At 39.4% G+C, this 19,123-nt stretch overlaps 1 protein-coding gene across 14 annotated transcripts in view; it reads right to left on the reverse strand.

Moving 5' to 3' along the window:
• LOC123769796 (fibrillin-2) overlaps nucleotides 1–18,433 on the reverse strand; it is a 70,122-nt gene extending 51,689 nt beyond the window's left edge. For 11 of the 14 annotated variants that reach the window (XM_069301276.1, XM_045761078.2, XM_045761076.2 and 8 more), the window contains exons 1-13: nucleotides 18,293–18,433; nucleotides 17,863–18,062; nucleotides 11,930–12,092; nucleotides 11,060–11,147; nucleotides 10,436–10,589; nucleotides 9,177–9,236; nucleotides 8,371–8,518; nucleotides 6,906–7,015; nucleotides 6,026–6,412; nucleotides 4,378–4,524; nucleotides 3,826–3,978; nucleotides 2,596–2,733; nucleotides 759–902 (exon numbers count right to left, since the gene is read on the reverse strand). In XM_069301276.1, coding sequence (XP_069157377.1) covers nucleotides 759–902; nucleotides 2,596–2,733; nucleotides 3,826–3,978; nucleotides 4,378–4,524; nucleotides 6,026–6,412; nucleotides 6,906–7,015; nucleotides 8,371–8,518; nucleotides 9,177–9,236; nucleotides 10,436–10,589; nucleotides 11,060–11,147; nucleotides 11,930–12,092; nucleotides 17,863–17,932 — 1,762 coding nt within the window. In that variant the 5' untranslated portion in view covers nucleotides 17,933–18,062; nucleotides 18,293–18,433. Of the gene's footprint in view, nucleotides 1–758; nucleotides 903–2,595; nucleotides 2,734–3,825; nucleotides 3,979–4,377; nucleotides 4,525–6,025; nucleotides 6,413–6,905; nucleotides 7,016–8,370; nucleotides 8,519–9,176; nucleotides 9,237–10,435; nucleotides 10,590–11,059; nucleotides 11,148–11,929; nucleotides 12,093–17,862; nucleotides 18,063–18,286 lie in introns of all 14 variants that reach the window. The other 3 variants (XM_069301275.1, XM_069301277.1, XM_069301283.1) reach the window with 3 other exon arrangements.
• Between the last annotated feature and the right edge of the window lie 690 nt (nucleotides 18,434–19,123).

Below are 19,123 nucleotides of genomic sequence, written 5' to 3' on the forward strand. Positions count from 1 at the left end.
ATACAGAAGAACAGTGGAAGACTATTGTCCGGACAACTGAACGAAAGTCTTCCATTGTTAGTCTTACAATATAGTGGCATTTCTTTTTAAATTTTTTGCATTAGTACAAAATATACAATACATCACAGTATAAAACAAAATAATTATTGTATATGGTAAAAATTAGTGATAAAGAAAATTAGTAAATAGGTACAGTAGATCATGCAATGGTTATTAATAACACACTGTAAACACTACAAATCTACCTACAAATTATTTGCACAAGAGGATCAAATGCTTGAAGAGCCATACAAAAATTGATGACAAATTCATACCAAGAATAACACGGTGAACACACATAAATGACTTATTAACCAAAACACAATATGAAAATTATTTGACTTTGCTCATCAAACTAACCAACCATCTTGCTTTGGCCAAAGACATGTTTATTTTGCAGTTTTTCTCAAACAGTTAGAGCATATAACAATCACGTCCAGCCCTAATTATTCAGCAAAGTTGTAATTTCCATTACAATACTTTGATGGTACTAGGTAAGATAACGTATGAAGAGAAAGTGATAAGACGGTACGAGTATACAGTATAGCACTTGGAAGGGATATGAGGATGGGATGAAGGAACGAACCCCATCCGCCTGGATCATCGGTGATTAAACCCTGACCCTGTAAGAAGCGAAACCATCTCTCTATTGACTAGTCCAAGTGGTTGATGGTGCAAGGAGCCATCAAAGTCCATCACGCAAAGACATTATGCCTTACCTTCACAACCCGAAGCAGTGTCATTGTTAGGTTTATAACCAGCAGGACAGAAGGCACGGGGTAACTCGTGACATTGGTAGGATCCTGCCGTGTTGTGACACTCCCATCCAGAGTCGCATGGTAGGTCGACACACTCATCCTGGTCTGTGGCGGGCTGGAGGTTACCTACGCCTGCTTTACATCTGAATCAGTGGTTAGTTACTAAAGATATGACCAAAAAAAATCTGAAAAATTGTAATTACAATATTTTCCAGCATAAATGATGCACCTAATTTACAAGGATATTTAGTAAAAAAAAAAAAAAAAAAAAAAAAGTTTCATAAATTTATTGAAAATGATGATCAAGTGGTTTTTGTAGGGGAAAACATTATTTTGTGCATGTAAAAACAATGTACAGTATAGTACTGTACAACTATTCAGTCTAAACAGAAATGTATGAATCCAAGCACATCCCTTATTCTATAAGAGCCAATGAATAGAAAATGTCACTATCATGGTGCTTTAAGTTTTATGAATACATTCTATTTTTTAGTGACTGTCAATTATGTTAAAAATACAGCATATTAGGCAAAAGGACATGTCAAGGTGTAAACCTATCAATCATCTCATTCCTTTCTTTTTCGAACTGTTCCTTATTTAATGAAGGGCCAAAGAAAATAATGAATACTCCAAGTTATTAGTACAGTATATTCTTATTCTTAAATATCGTACTGTGCACTATTATACACTATTGTACATACTATGCATATATTCAAGGAATGATCAATAGGTTTTGAAACCGATTTTATTTTGAGAACACTATGGGTTCTATAGCACCGTAGTCTACATCCTCGACTCACAATCGAGGAACCCAGGTTTAATCCTGGACAGGACAGAAACGGTCGGCACGTTTCTATACCCCTCATGTCTCTCTTCACCTAGCAGTAAATATGTACCCAAGAGTTAGCCAACTGTTGTGGGTTGCATCCTCAGAAAGGTCAGCCATTGCCTCTGGAGACCTTTATAAGTTCAAAAGACCTTCTGTTCCTGACAATGGGAACCCAGATAAAAGTAAAGCCACAAGGCCTTTCTTTGTCTGCACAATACACATCAATGGAGCGCAACAATATGATATCCTTTGATTGGGGTCGAGTCCTCAGACGTCAGATAAGCATTCTGAAAATGTGTTCCATTTCTGCACACTGTAGCATTTAGACGATCTAGTGTAAGAATACTGTACTTACATAGCAGTGAAACATTTTGGTCAAACCTCTCATACACAGCATACATACAGTGCATACTTCTGGAAAGCAATGAAGAGTAAATGAAGGGATATAAAGCAAGATGAAGGGATATAAAGCAAGACGAAGGGGGTATAAGGCAAGACGAAGGGGGGTATAAGGCAAGACGAAGGGGGGTATAAGGCAAGATGAAGGGGGGGTATAAGGCAAGACGAAGGGGGTATAAGGCAAGACGAAGGGGGTATAAGACAAGACGAAGGGGGTATAAAGCAAGACGAAGGGGGTATAAGGCAAGACGAAGAGATATATTAGATACTGTAGTTACATTAAATAGTTAAAGAATAATAAGCATATTTATGTTAGCTTGCTAGGTTAGTTTTGGTTGATTTATAAATCCAAAAGCTAGAATCTTTGATATTGAATGTTTAACAAAATAATCAATGATGAGGCAACATATTTCCTTATTAACAACCATTTAAAAGAGTAGGGCAATATAATATACACATATAAAATAAAGTAACTTGAAAAACTCACGTTATAATATATTCTGTATGTATTAGATATGCAACTTACATTTCTGCATCTATCCTTTATCAAAACCAATTACTCATACTCACCAACACAAGTTTGGAGGGCCAGGCTAAACTGAAAGCCCTCATCACATTTGATGTCACACTCGTATGCACCAGCAGTGTTTCTGCAGGTCTCCTCCAGAGGGTCACAACCATGCAAGTCTTCAGTGCACTCATCCACATCTGTTAAGAGGAGACTGGCGGCTTGGAGGAAAGTACAGTACATGAAAGAGGAAGCCCCACTACAGTACTGTAGTATCTCACTTTAAAGGAACTAGTTCACATACATGAAAGAGAAGCCCAACTACTGTACCATATTATCTTATTTGAAAAGAATCCGTTTCACTGGACAAAAGAGTTGCACCAGAAAGAAATTGTTCTGGCTGTGTGATCAATAGCAAAGTATATTTACAATATTTTGATTTAAAGAGAGAACATGTTAACCTAACATGAACAAGTCAAGATCTCGATACATATCTGTTCCCAGAATGACATTTGTAGGACCTCTACTAAGCCAAACTCGGACCTTCAATATTTTACGATATGCAGTGAAAAACCTATCCCGAGTGAGCAAAATCGCAGAGTGATTGGAGCAGTATAGGGTTAAATTTGTTTAAACTATTCAAACATTATTTAGCAGACATGGAATCAGAGAAAACAAGGATTTACATGCTAAACTGTGTATTAAGTAGCTCATGGCTTAATGTAAATTATTAGCAACAAACATAAATTAGTTCCCAACATACAATACCACAAACATATCTCAACACCATTATGTATACAGAGTTCTCATATAGTGCTCTGTTATCTAATCACAGAAATTAATTTCACACTGCTTACCTTGATAGACTGTTGCATGGAGTCATCTTTTGCATCAATTCTTACTTTTAACTATAATATATGGCTATGAAAAAATATTCTGTGTTCAAATGAAGCCAAGTCTTAACAATGTGGTTGAAAATATCCATCCCACACATATGAAAAAAAAGGAAAGTGACGACATTATGACCCATTCTGAACCCTAGTTGTGCCTTGATAAGGGGTCCAGAACAGACCGAAAATTTGTCCCTTTCCTTTCTTTCCATATATGTGAATTCAACTATTTATTTGAATAATCTAAAATTCTTATCAAATTCCCCTTTTATTAGACATAATATCTTCATTATACTAAGAACATGTTCAGCAAAATAATAAATATTAACATCTTGCCAGACTATTGTTGCTAGACTCGCTACAGGTGTCAAAACTACACACACTTATTATGGACAGGCATACCTATGCAAGTCTGCTGTTGGATACTATACTTGTAACCAGCTATACAGCCCGTAGGACCTCCCCTTTGCTGACATGTAAATCCACCCTGGGTGTTGATGCAGAAATGCGTTGTCTGATTGCAGGTGGTGGGGCTGTCCAGACACTCGTCAACATCTATTGGTAAACAAAATTGTATTTTGTAAGTCTTTTCTATGGGTAAGACTTTTATTAGAATATAAGAGTTATTTGATGTGCAGTATATATACAGTATATTTTAAATGAAATTTAATTCTTTTTTAATGCTTTCAGTCTGTGTGTTTGACAATATTTTTGAAAGAGTGAAAGTACTGTGTACTAATAAATTTGATAAATTTCATTGTAGTTCTTTGGTTATGTATGCACTCGAGCATACATACATACTGCACATACATACATACTATAAAGCTTAGCATGCCAGTACATTATACAAAACCAAATAACACTGTAGTAATTAGCCTTACTACTGTAACAAATATTATGCACATATATAAATGACCACAAACTTGAACACTAAGACCTAGACACAAGACAAACCCAAGCAGGATTGGAGATTCAAGTCAAAAGCAAACCCAGGTGGACATTCAGCGACGGGTATCTGTGTACACGTGTAAGAACCAATGGTGTTCTGGCATACTGCTCCTCGGCCACACAGGCCAGAGGTTACGTCACATTCATCAACATCTGTAGGGAAAAAATCAGTGAGTACTCAACATACATGGAAAACGACTAAGCCTTCAAACAAGTCAAGAAGAGAAACTACAAAGCCTACAGACAAAGCAAGAAGAGAAATAGGCCTCAATACCAGATAACAAGAGATACCACCCAGTGAGCACTATTGGTTGAAAGTGACCGACCTTGGTCGCTTTCAACCTATGGTGTCTATTAGGTAATAGTCCTACAAAGAAAAAAACAAGAACTACAAGCATTTCCTCTCAATCTTTTACCATTTGGTGCAACTCCACACACAAGATGCCAAATCATCTTTTGTAAAATCAAATAAAATCAGTGTAAATACTGGGCATGACCTGCAGGGTTGGGTGGGAGCAACCCAATGAACCCTTTATGACCTGTCATGGTGGCTCTTGTAGACCACAGCAGGTTTGGGATCCCTCCCCCCCCCTCTCCCTGTTTTAGCACACTTCAAGTCTACTGGAAACCTCTATAAGCATCAAAACATACATGTAGACATTTTTATACAGCTACACTTATCCAGTGCAGAAACATCACTGAAATTCAAACTCCTAACAAAAGTTTACATTTATGTATTCTTAAGTCAACTATAGATTAAAAGAATCTTTATTTTATCATCTTTATAACCAATTTCATTCACTTAGGAGTGAGGAGACTTGAACTGCCAACCCCACGGTGTGAAGTGGTAGCTCTTCCACTGAGCTATCATGGTAAGCCCAAAAGGAAATCTTTCCTATTGGGAAAGAAATGAGAACATATTCAAGCCGTACAATGGGACTGAACTTGCATCCCTGGACTCCTCAGGCACGTGGTCCAGTTGATAGCTAGTATGGCTGAGGAGTTCTGGGATGTGGATTTGATCCCATTGTATAGCTTCAATATTTTGTCAGAGTACTTTTGCTTCAAGCACACAATATAAAGATCAACAGGATAAAATTTTAAGGATTTTCCAAAATATCTGTCCACAAAGAGACCAGTGTACAAATTGAATGTAATACAAGAAGAACAACTGCAATATATGCATATTTTTTAAATAATAAATAGGCAATCATGCACAGTGGGTTGCAAGAATGCAAAACTACAATAATTAGGAATATGGCAGCATGCCACTACAGTATTAAGAAAATATTTTTTTTTTTCTAATCCGGATTTCCACTAGTAATAAATGAAAAATTGCCCTTTCTAACCACGTGCTATTCTTAATCAATTAACTCATTATGGTTGTAAGCATTACATTTTATCTATATAATAACCCAATTCTTACACATGAAATATAAGTGATGACATGTTGGTCTGTCTTGGACACTTATCAAGTCATGATAAGGGTCCAGGATGGATTAAAACAATGTCACCTTTAGTTCATATGTTCATATGTGAGGGTTGTCTTGTGTGTTTCAATTATGTTATTGTGACATTCTCTGCATTGCTATCTGTACTTCAAACAAAAGATGAAATAAATTTTTTAGACAATAACTAAACTTCATCAACTCACCATCACACACTCTGGTATCCAAATTAAAATTGTATCCTGGAGGGCAACGACCTTGAGAATGCGTAGTATCTAGATACCCATGTTCAGGTCTTGCACCAGGGAACCCTTGCACCCCTAAGGCTCCTACTCTTCCACTGATCAATCCTGATAACTCTTGATCTACTTCATTGTTTATGCCATAGCCCGATGATCCTCGAGTCCCAGTTGACCTGGTTTCCTCAAGAAGACCTTTGGCAACCCCTGCACCACGGCCCGGCTGGTGCTGCGTAGAGCCCGGGGAGGACAAAGAGCCGTCTGCATTGATACAGGCGTAAGACCCAATCTGGTTATAGCATACCTGTTCTCCAGGAAGGCAGCTATGCACACCAGTGCTGCATTCGTTCACATCTGTCACATGTATAGATATAGTGCTACAAATAAAATAATCACACTCTCCACAATTACACTACTGTATAATAATTCATAATAAGTCCCATTGTCGGAAACAGGAAGCTTGTACTTGGGCTTATTGAGATCTCCCTGGCTCAACTACTGCCTGGGAATTGAACCCAGGATCCTCAATTTTGAGTCGAGGATGCAGACCACTGTACTACAGGAGCCTTGTGTGTTAACCTTTGTATGTGAAATTAAAATCCCATTGAAACATGTTGTACATACATTTACTTAAATAGCTAAATTATATTTGTAATATTTACAACTATAGTACTGTACTATGAAAACCCTGTATTACCACAAATAAAAAATCATTAAAATTCAAACATGCAGTATATTAAACACTACACAGGAAATTTGAAGTCCCAGTCTACAGAACCACATTTAATTAAGCAACAACTACACTACTTTCATGACTTTTAAGTAGAAAAGTACGTCATTACTTTACCCTCGCATGACCTTTGATCAACAGCTAACTTGAATCCCGGGTTGCATGAACATTCTATAGATACACCTGTGTCTCGGCAGGTATGGGCACATGGGTTGTTTAGATGGCACCTGACAGAGGTAAAGCAAATATATTATTGTTTTTTTAGTCAATAACCAACTGTAAACGTAAACTAAATCAAGTTTCATTAGCATAAAGAATATAAAATGATTAATGGTACTGTATTTCCAAATACTGTAGTTTCAAAATTAAATACAGTATACAGCATTCCTTAACAGACTTCATGAAACTTTTAAACATATTTAATTTCAAAGCACGTAAAATCTTATAGGCTATGTAGCTTGTCTTCATTTTTCCCAATAGTTCATTACTCGATTTAATATTCTGACAATACAGTAAAGAGGTTCTTTCCAATATCCTTGTAGTTCATTAAGATTTTTAATTTCCACCTGCAATTACATAAGTATAATTCTTATTATTTATTATGATAATTTTGTCAATATCACTGATTCACTGACCTCACTTATTTTAAGTATAAATAGAACTCAATAAACCCCCCTTCAATGGACAACTGATCAACAAGGCTGTGATTCATATGTCAGGCTGCAAGAAGTTGCATCCAACAGCCTGGTTAACCAGACCACCAACCATGAGGCCTGCTCAAGAGATCAGGCCATTGGGATGTTAATCCTCAGAATCACTGCAAGGTATGATACTATATTTTGATTTTTAAAGTGCAGCAATGTACTGCATTTTCTGGCAGATGTGTGTGAGTAAAGCACAGAGATAAGAGAGTGTGGGCCAGAAACAAATAATTATATAGGCATGCATGGGCATGGGGCCTTAAGACCTACCCCTAGGAAGAAAAACTAGAGTTTTTCTCCCTTTTCCCAGAAAATATATGAATGTCTCACACTTTATTTTACATGAATATTTTGGGGGAATTTGTTTTTATGTTTCCTTTAAACATTATAGGGGCTTATTTATATTTACATATGCTCAACCACTTAGACAGGGTGGTAAAGCAATGGTCTTGCTTCCTGCAGATCCGTATTCAATTCCCAACCATTCAAGTGGATGGGCACTATTCCTTTGTCTCTCCCTATCATAAATCCTTGTCCTCATCCCTGTCAAATGTTATACAATATAGTCATAATGGCTTACTGCTCTATCCTGATTACCTTACTTAAAGTTAGGTTAAACTTAAAGTTAACCTTACTTTACCTAATATTTAGATAACAAATAAATGGTTCTTAAAGGTAACAAACATAAAATAATGAAGAAATTACTGTACATTCTCTTCACCAAAAAAATATGGCAGACTTACAAATTAAATCCAAGAGACTTCCATAAATTTAACTTTATGGAAGTTTCACCTTATCCTCTATCAACAACAGAATCTTATAGTTTAATCCTATTGCTTCAACTAACCTGTCAGTCAGAGAATCCTATAACTCCAACTTACCTGTCAGTCAGAGAATCCTGTATACACGTCTTGCCATCAACAGAGAGTGTGAACCCTGCTCGACACTGGCAACGATATGATCCGGGCGTTGGTACACAAACATGTGCACACAGTTTACCTGGGAACTTTGCACACAAGTCATCAGATTCTGTTATGAGAAAAAACGTAAACTGTATTCTAATAAGGTCACCAGCAATAAATATCCTACTTTATTATGATCACTTTCTTATTGATGTTTTACTTAGAGAAGTAGTGTGTAAAGTACAGTACTTCAAAGTTGAATGAAAGTACATAAGTAACCAGTTTACAAACAAAATGTTTCATACTGTACTTAAAATAAAATAAACACTAGACATAGGTCAGTCACTTCCCTCCCATTTCTGGAGTTGTTAATGTCTCAAGATAAAATTAACCAAGCAGTCACAGGTTAAATTCCTGGGCACCCTTAAGCACATAATCATTGCTTGCTACAATGATGCTACTTCCTTCTTTTCAAACACAGTAAAGCACACTGAAAACATGAGTGAAACAGACTAAATTTGTCCATCTCATCTAAAGGGGAGCATGAAATGTGATCCATATTTTCACCAATTATGCGACTTGATGACCACCTTACCTGAAAGTGATGACCAGACCACACACTAGAAGGTGAAGGGACGACGATGTTTCAGTCCGTCCTGGACCATTCTCACAATCGACCTGAGAATGGTCCAGGACGGACCGAAATGTCGTCGTCCCTTCACCTTCTAGTGTGTGGTCTGATCATTATACTTTAGCCACGTTATTGTGACTCATCGCCACCTTACCTGAAAGTCTTGGGGATACGAGACCGGGATATAGGTTATTGCCGTCCACCACTTGGTTACCTGTAAATGTGATGCGCATTAATTAATAGCATTTCAATGTCTGATTTATGACAAATGCCAAGATTATAAACAAATTTTTTATTTCAAATTATGTAAATTTTACTGATATCCAAAGTTCAATCCCACCAGGACAGACAGCAGGGCAAGTTTGCTTTCTTCCAATTTCTCTGTTCACCTACCAGTAAATAGGTACAATACCCTGGAGTTAGACAACTGTTGTGGGTTGCATCCTGAGGAAGCTCATAATTAGTAATTTGCCTAAGGGGACCTTGATAAGGTTAACAAGCTTCCTGTCTCCAACTATAAGAAACCATATAACTGAAAATAACTATAAACCATATAGTTCCCAACTATAAACCATATAGTTCCCAACTATAAACCATATAGTTCCCAACTATAAACCATATAGTTCCCAACTATAAACCATATAGTTCCCAACTATAAACCATATAGTTCCCAACTACAAACCATACGGTTCCCAACTATAAACCATATAGTTCCCAACTATAAACCATACGGTTCCCAACTATAAACCATATAGTTCCCAACTATAAACCATACGGTTCCCAACTATAAACCATATAGTTCCCAACTATAAACCATATAGTTCCCAACTATAAACCATATAGTTCCCAACTATAAACCATATAGTTCCCAACTATAAACCATATAGTTCCTAACTATAAACCATATATATGGGAAGAGGAGACCTGCTTGCTCTGTGTGTCAAGATCTCCAACTTAGCTTCCCGGGGCTGCAACAAATAAACATTTGCCTAACTTCCAGCTACTTTATCCACATCTAGGTGATAACAGGCATCAGGTGAAAGAAAACATTGCCAATGTTTTTGCCTTTCCACAGAAATCAAACCAGGACCTTTTGGTTGTGATTACACCAACCACTAGGCTACAGAACACTGCAATGGTCCTACTTGCTCATGCTAGGCAAGGGTCCACAATAATTTTTGCCAAAGAAATTCCAATATACATCTGGCTATACACATGGATAAATAATCAACTTATGTTAGGCTATGCCCAAAACACATGGCATATTGCCTAAGAAACACACTGCTTTATATAAAAATCACATTGTGTGCCTACAAGTACACCATTGTATCATGTTTCAAATGTACAGTACTTTATATAAATGACATTATTATTATTATTATTGTAATCTATACAAAAAAATACAAAACTTACTAATATCTGTAAAACCAGGTGAGGTGCCTGGAGAAGCTTGAGTGCAGCACTGATGGTAGGCATTATCCCACGGGAAGCCAAACTTGAAGCCCATATTGCACCCCATACCCATGGTCCCGCTGAATAACCCCAGTTTACATCCTTGGCAACAATCCTGAAAATTATACACAATGAAATCACAGGAACATGGCAAATATATAAATGAATATCGACTCTATATGATGGAATGGAACTCTTGTTCCTGAACTCCTAAGGTGCTAGCACTACTGACTAGACCATGATGGGCTTAATAGATACCTGAAAGAGAGGCTTTTAAGCCCATCATGGTCCAGTTGGAAGCATGCGTGCCCAAGAAATTCAGAAACACGGACTCAATTCTATTGTGCAACCTCAATATTTGTTCTGAAAAGAATATTTAGAAAATAATTAAAACTATAAAATGCTAATAACATTTGACCTAAAATGTTTTGGAATAATTTCTAAATAAATGCAAGAATATCTGTATTCAAGAACTAGACACGATGCAGCTGTGAAGGACTGGTTTGAACCCTCACATACTCAGCTTTGAAAGTGAGAATGACCTGGATTCAATAACTTTACTTTTTCCCAAAGTATTGCAAATACCTTGAAATATTCTCCACCTTGGTTGCTGTTGGTGATGCAATCTTGCCCCACTTGGGCTGCTTGCTTGCCTTTCTGGCACTGCTCATCTCTGTTTATAAAACAATTATTTTACAATTAGTTAAAGGATATAAAATGTAAAACATGGTTATGATACTAGTAAAAATATGGTAACCTATAAGATTTTAATAAACCCTGACAAATCAAAATCCAGCTGGATAAAATCATCAAAATGGCATGTTTCCCCTGATAGTTCCCTCCCTTCCTCTGTTAACATTTAAAGTATTACAGTTGGAAAAGATCATCAAGGTAAATGGAGGGGGGGGGGGAGCTTTCGACAAGCTGCTGGCTTCCTTTCCTCATTGAGGCCATTAGTGTTAGTGGCTCTCGGGTAAAGTCAGGTACTGTATATGTTTTAAATAAAAAATAATAATAATAATTATTATTATTATAATATACTTATACTCTATACAGCAACTAGCATGTTGCTTAAAGACTGTCTGTTTAAGCATGTTGCTTAAAGACTGTCTCAACACCCCACACTGTCTTTTAACCCCACAAGCATGTCAAAAGATAACTGTCCATATCTTACAAATGGCATAATTAAGATCAGCAATTTTAATAATTATTAATAACTAATTAATAAGCACTTATAATAGACATATATTAATTACTATCAAAATACTTAAAATATTTGAAACTACTGTACTGTATAGTCAACCAATGTGGGTAAAGCTCCTGATATCCGGACACTGGCCATGCAATAGCGGATGTGGTTAGGTCGACCTTGATACAAGCCTATTATGTATATTTACATTTTATATATGTGCACAGGCTTCTTGTCCCCAATGCAACAAATTATTTTTGTCTTACCTAAAGTATCTGAGGCAACAAATACCAGCAGCAGTGATACAGACAGTTTGATGCTCAGAGGAGATGCCAGTGACGGGGGCAGGGAAGGTGGAGCACTTCTGACCTTCCCTTCCCCAGTTGGCACCATACACACAGCACCTCGCAAACGTTGGCTCTAGGTCACCTGGGGAGAGATAAACTTGGGTTAGCTTGAGTAAACACTGGTCAACTTGGGTAAACTAAAAAATTCAAAGGTAAACTCAGGTAAGGTAAGGTAAGTTTCACATGTAAATACATGGTCAAAAAGAAGCTGCCTCGTATGGACCAATAGGAGCTGTCTTGTATGGACCAATTCTGTAGAGTACTTTATTATGTTCTTAGTGCCCGAAACTATATTGGCTGCCCGAAACGCTGTACAGGAATGTAACAACTCTTGTATATATCTCAAAAAAAAAATATATATATGCATGCTAGTGGCTTAACAAGAATGTAAAAACATCAATGCTATGTACTCTCATCAACCCAATGTACCTTCTTGTATATATATATTTGATAAATAAATGGCTCTTACAAGCCCAAGATTGATTGATTGATGAAGATTAAGCCACTTAAAAGGTGGCACGGGCATGAATAACCCATAAGTGGTGGCTCTTTTGAGCCATTACCAGTATCAGAATTGATACTGGAGATCTGTAGAAGTGCAACTGCACCCTACGTGACGGGAGATGTCTCCCGTCCAAGCCCAAGCTTCGTCCTGCAGTTAAGTACACTCCTGAAACCATACAGAAACCTGTACACCTGTTGATTGACAGTTGAGAGGCGGGACCAAAGAGCCAAAGCTCAACCCCCGCAAGCACAACTAGGTGAGTACAACTAGGTGAGTACAGAATGGCCTATCCCTTAAAGCTGCAAATGCCGCAACCAGTCCTCGTCACAATTATTACCTGACCTATACCTATAATAGGTTAAGTAATAATTGTAATTACGAAGCTATAAGATGCCTATTTTAACATACTAAGTAGGTTAGGTAAGGTCGGTGTTTTCTATGAAGCTTTTCAAGGGAAACTATTATGTTTAGTATGTCACCTATGCACGCAACTAATAAGTCAATATTGACTTATTAAATATGTGCATAGGTGACATACTTAACATAATAGTTTCCCTTGAAAAGCTTCATAGAAAACACCGACCTTACCTAACCTACTTAGTATGTTAAGATAAGTATCTTATTGCTTCGTAATTACAATTATTACCTGACCTATACCTATAATAGGTTAAGTAATAATTGTATTTACAAAGCTATAAGATGCTTATTTTAACATACTAAGTAGGTTAGGTAAGGTCGGTGTTTTCTATGAAGCTTTTCAAGGAGAAACTATTATGTTTAGTATGTCACCTATGCACGCAACTAATAAGTCAATATTGACTTATTAAATTTGCGAGAACGGGTTGGGATTTTCACGGGGGAGACATTTCCCGTCACGCAGGGTGCAGTCGCACATCCACAGATCTCCAGTATTAGTTCTTGATACTGGTAATGGCTCAAAAGGGCCACCACTTACGGGCTATTCATGCCCGTGCCACCTTTTGGGTGACTTAATCTTCATCAATCAATCAGGCCTGGGTTCGTATCCTCACCGAGGAGGATTGACTGGGTGCCAGTCCTTAACTGTAGCCTCTGTTTATCCCAGGAGTGAATGTTTACCTGGTTGTTAAACTATTTGGCGGGTCGTATTCCGGGAAAAATTTGGATTAAGGACTTATACCCGAAACGGTATATGGGTGGCTGTACAAGAAAGTAAGAATTGTTTTGCAGTCTCCGTGGTGTAGTGGTAAGACACTCGCCTGGCGTTCCGCGAGCGCTATGTCATGGGTTCGTATCCTGGCCGGGGAGGATTTACTGGGCGCAATTCCTTAACTGTAGCCTCTGTTTAACGCAACAGTAAAATGTGTACTTGGATGAAAAAACGATTCTTCGCGGCAGGGGATCGTATTCCAGGGACCATAGGATTAAGGACTTGCCCGAAACGCTACGCGTACTAGTGGCTGTACAAGAATGTAACAACTCTTGTATATATGTCAAATTGTGCTGGAAGAAAACTCGCCTTTGGAATGGGGTACTTATTTATTAATTAATAATTATTTAAATTGACAATTAATAAATTCTTACTTGTTAATAGTTACAATTATTTATATATATAAAAACAAAAAAATAACGTAAATACTTTCATCGAGCAATGCTTCGTTCACATCCTTTGCATGAATTGAACCCTCCATCCGATCCAAATACAGTACCAATAATTGCTAACGGAATATAACCATTTAACCAAGCACATTCTAGAAGGTAATAATAATAACTTGTATTTGAGGAAATACAAATTTTAAGTATGCACTACGTGAAAATTGACGAATGTATTTTCGTGTTCGACCGCCGGTTGAACGAGCCTAGTCTGAGGACAGGTTGTGCAGGCGAGTCTTACGGGGGACTGGCGCAGTCCACGTTGAGTGTCATCAACAGTCATCAGCTGAGTGTCGTGAGTAAAGTATTTTTAATTCATAAACAGGAGTTTGCCGGAAGGATTAATGAGCATTGTGCCTTTGTTGATCAGGCAACCTGTCCTCATCAACAAAGGCCTAAGATTCCTGATTCAACCTTGACACTGCTGACGCCTGACTTCTGCTCCGCCTGAAGATTGCCGAAGAACGTTTTGCTTTGTCTCACTACTGGGTTACGTTTTGCAGTAAGGTGCATTTATTTATTTATTTGCCTGGATGGTTGAGACGCCTGGCGCGTCTCAGGTTTTCCCTTGATCCCTTGTCCGTCAAAGGGGGTTGATAGATTTCTTGAGTTTTCCGGCTTGCACTTTAGGCGTTGAGAACGGGGGTCCAGAACCGGCCGGTTTAGCGGGCCCCGGACATGGTGAACATCTCACTCTCGCTCTGCCGGGGTTGTCACTCTGTGGGTGACCGATGCCTACCCTGCCGGGGTCATTCAGGTGGCCAGCGCCACTAAGTGGTTTTGTTTTCTGGGGTAGCCTCCCCCGGCTGTTGTTTTCATTTGGGTTATTGTATCCAAGCATGGAGAACTTACCTTCAAAAAACAGCTGGATTGGAGAAAGTCCAACACCGGGGCAACAAAAATCATTCCAGAGCCAAGTCAGCTCTCATACAAGAAACTGTTATGGGGTCAGAGGCCTGACAACACTGCAAACCAAGTATGAGAGGGCTGACCTCATCGAAACTTTTAAAATACTGAAAAATTTAGAGGATATTGATGCAGACAACTTCTTCAAAAGGTAAGCCGTAAATGCCAAAACTGTGTTGAATTTTATAATCCAGCTAAAAAAATTCAATACAAATGTATGGTTTTTGACAAGCCGCTGACTTCTTGTCCTAGTCGAGGCCAGTAGAGTGTTAGTGGCCCTCGAGTAAATTCAGGAATCCGGGTCGACAGGGCGCATACGTCCAGTTTCGTTGTTGCCTTAAAGTCAAAGATGCGCTTGGTTATTCCTAAGGCTTGGTTAGCTTTTGTTACTGCTGCTTTTACCTGTCATGCAACTTTCAGCAAATGGTGGATTTTGACTCCAAGATACTTTCCTCCATCAATCTGTCGCAAAGTAATCTTATTAATTTGGTAGTTGTGACGTGGGTTGTTATGCCCCACATGTAAGGTCTTGCATTTCTCGATATTAAAAAGCATTTGTCAGTTTTCTGGCCATTTGTGGAGTTCATGTAGACCTCTTTGTAAGGCTTCTGTATCATTTTCATTTCCCACTTTACCATAAATCTTTGTCAATTTCCTTGCCAGTCTTTCATGTGGTACCTTATGTGGAGATGGTGGCCCTCAGGGCTCCTTGTCCTGGTCGAGACCCCTAGAGATGGTGGCCCTCAGGGCTCCTTGTCCTGGTCGAGACCCCTAGAGATGGTGGCCCTCAGGGCTCCTTGTCCTGGTCGAGACCCCTAGAGATGGTGGCCCTCAGGGCTCCTTGTCCTGGTCGAGACCCCTAGAGATGGTGGCCCTCAGGGCTCCTTGTCCTGGTCGAGACCCCTAGAGATGGTGGCCCTCAGGGCTCCTTGTCCTGGTCGAGACCCCTAGAGATGGTGGCCCTCAGGGCTCCTTGTCCTGGTCGAGACCCCTAGAGATGGTGGCCCTCAGGGCTCCTTGTCCTGGTCGAGACCCCTAGAGATGGTGGCCCTCAGGGCTCCTTGTCCTGGTCAAGACCCCTAGAGATGGTGGCCCTCAGGGCTCCTTGTCCTGGTCGAGACCCCTAGAGATGGTGGCCCTCAGGGCTCCTTGTCCTGGTCGAGACCCCTAGAGATGGTGGCCCTCAGGGCTCCTTGTCCTGGTCGAGACCCCTAGAGATGGTGGCCCTCAGGGCTCCCTGTCCTGATCGAGACCTCTAGAGATGGTGGCCCTCAGGGCTCCTTGTCGTGGTCGAGACCTCTAGAGATAGTGGCCCTCAGGGCATCCCGTCTCCGTCGAAGCCATTAGAGATAGTGGCCCTTGGGTAAATTTTGTTAGATCAACATCGGCAAGTGATGCAAACTCCAATATGTTTTTATTACCGGCCTAAACCGAGCAGTAGTAAGATACACCTGAGAGACATCAGAAGTATGTGTAAAATAATACACCCCACATTGTTTGAGTTAGGAAAACACTATTTGTCAAATATTGACACTGTTCTTAAAAGATTTCCGCATTTTGCACCCGCAAGATAACGTAAGCTTTTAAGGGTTGATAGATGTTAATCTTCTTGTTTGAGGAGCTGTTCACTTGAGACAGTTAAGCAAGTCCCAGCTGTGTCTGGGTACAAGTGACAGGATGAACAACCCAGCGGGTTTTCTTCCCATTGGGGAGTGTTGTGCATGCTGCTATGGCGGTATGTCCACTCACAAGATGAGTGGCGCTGCCCAATAAACTCGCCCCTCGGGACTAAATTTAAAAAAAAAAAATTAAACCTCGTTAGGCTGATTTAAGGAAAAGAAGGTACTGATTAAATTGTAAAATTCTCTGGTGCGTCCCCCTTTGGATTACTGTATCCAAGCATGGAGACTACTATTCTAGAACTGTCAACTTTCATACCAGGAACGGTTAAGGGCCACAGAGCAAATAACAGTGCAAACCAAACATAATTAGGGCTGATATCGAAACTTAAAATACTAAACAATTTGGAGGATATTAATATATTCTCACCTATTTGTGCCTGCAGGATTGAGCATTAGCTGTTGGATACTGAGTAAATGGAATGCACTAGGAAATGATGTGGTGGAGGCAGACTCCATACACAGTTTCAAATATGGATATGATAGAACTCGAGAAGCTCGGGGCCAAATTTAAAAAAAAATCAGGAATCTGTACACCAGTAGATTGACGGTTGAGAGGCGGGACCAAAGGACCAAAGCTCAACCCCCGCAAGCACAACTAGGTGAGCAATGCTTTTCTCTTCGTCGGTTATTTAATGCAATGACTCCTGACCTACTTCCCTATGATATTTACTTGTAAAATTATGAATGGAGTTTGCTTCTACAACCTGCTCCTTTAGTCCACTCCATTTTACCTCTACTCTTGTGCTAAAAGAAAACTTTATAATATCTTTACTATGACTCTTGCCCAACCACTTGGGCTGAACGGTAGAGCGACGGTCTCGCTTCATGCAGGTTGGCGTTCAATCCCCGACCGTCCAAGTGGTTGGCCATTCATTCACCCCTTCCCATCCCAAATCCATATCTTGACCCCTTCCAAGTGCTATATAGTCGTAATGGCTTGGTGCCTTCTGATAATTCCCTTAATTCCTCCCTCGAGTATGACTCGCCCGAGCTTCGAGGTTCCATCCATGCCCTCTTGTTTTATTGGTGTTAAATGATTTTTCTCTTTCTGTTCTCCACTCTATCAGTCCCCCTAAGTATTTTATACGTCTAAATCATGTCCCTCTCTCTCCTCATAATGTACTTACCAGCTGTTGTCATGAACAGTAGTAGAAGTAGAGCTGAGTAAAGCCATACTCGAAATGATGCCCTCTCCATAGTCTTGTATATGTCCTCAAATCATGTAGTTCTGCCCACACTAACTGGTAGTTAATTACAAAACTACGACACAGTATTAACTGTTATCTTGTATAATGTTCTAGGCCGCGTGTTTCGCTGGGTTTAATATCTATAACACATTAATAACAAACTTTAGTTCTAAATACGTATTTGCATAACATGTGTGAGTCTTACACAGGTTGTATTATCTACGTTCACATCAGACACTCACACACATACACACACACTGTAGGCTATAATTAATTATGCTATTATATCATTTTCCGTTTACTGTCACTATATCAACAAGCCAGTTATATAATTAACTTAAACAATAACGTCATATATAACGACCCTAACTTGTCTAGAACTTTGATGTGAATGGAAGCAGGTCAAAACACCACTAGACCAGCTCCTCGTGCCTAGCTCTTGATGTGAAGACAGTAGGCGTCTGTCTGGCCCGTCTCCACCACCCCATGAGGGCCCCCCCCCACCACCTGTGTCGGGGGCCCCCCAACACCACGCCTCCCACCCAGGGGGATGCCAGTTGACCCCAGCATATCACCATCTATACCCCCACAAAACCCCCCCCACACCCCTTACTCTAATCTTATCTCTAATTATCGATAAACGAACGATAAGTACCTGACCACAACCCCATTTCCCTAAGGCTTGATCAAGGGTGTGTGGCGATAAGGACTCCTGGTGTATGGACACAAGGATGTAATGGCAACACATCTGTTTGTTTGCTCAACCTCAACCTTTGACGACTGACAGACACGGACATTCTTTCATTCACTCGGAGATGCTTGCCTTAGGGTATATGAGTCTTATCTTCCACTTGGAGTTTGGATCTCAAGGTCCCAATATCTTCGGTAAACATATCTAACCCACATAGATAGTGTGAGATTATTGGTCCTACATCGAATCCTATATACCGGATGTGTGTATGTATATATATATATATATATATATATATATATATATATATATATATATATATATATATATATATATATATATATAACTGAAAACTCACACCCCAGAAGTGACTCGAACCCATACTCCCACAACTGGTATGTACAGGGACGCCTTAATCCGCTTGACAATCACGACCGGACAAAAGGAAGTGATAGCCGAGGCTATATGAACCACTTCCCCGCCGGCACTCGGATGGTAATCTTGGGCATA

The sequence above is a fragment of the Procambarus clarkii genome, chromosome 45 (genome assembly GCF_040958095.1).
Source record: "Procambarus clarkii isolate CNS0578487 chromosome 45, FALCON_Pclarkii_2.0, whole genome shotgun sequence".
Taxonomy (NCBI): domain Eukaryota; kingdom Metazoa; phylum Arthropoda; class Malacostraca; order Decapoda; family Cambaridae; genus Procambarus; species Procambarus clarkii.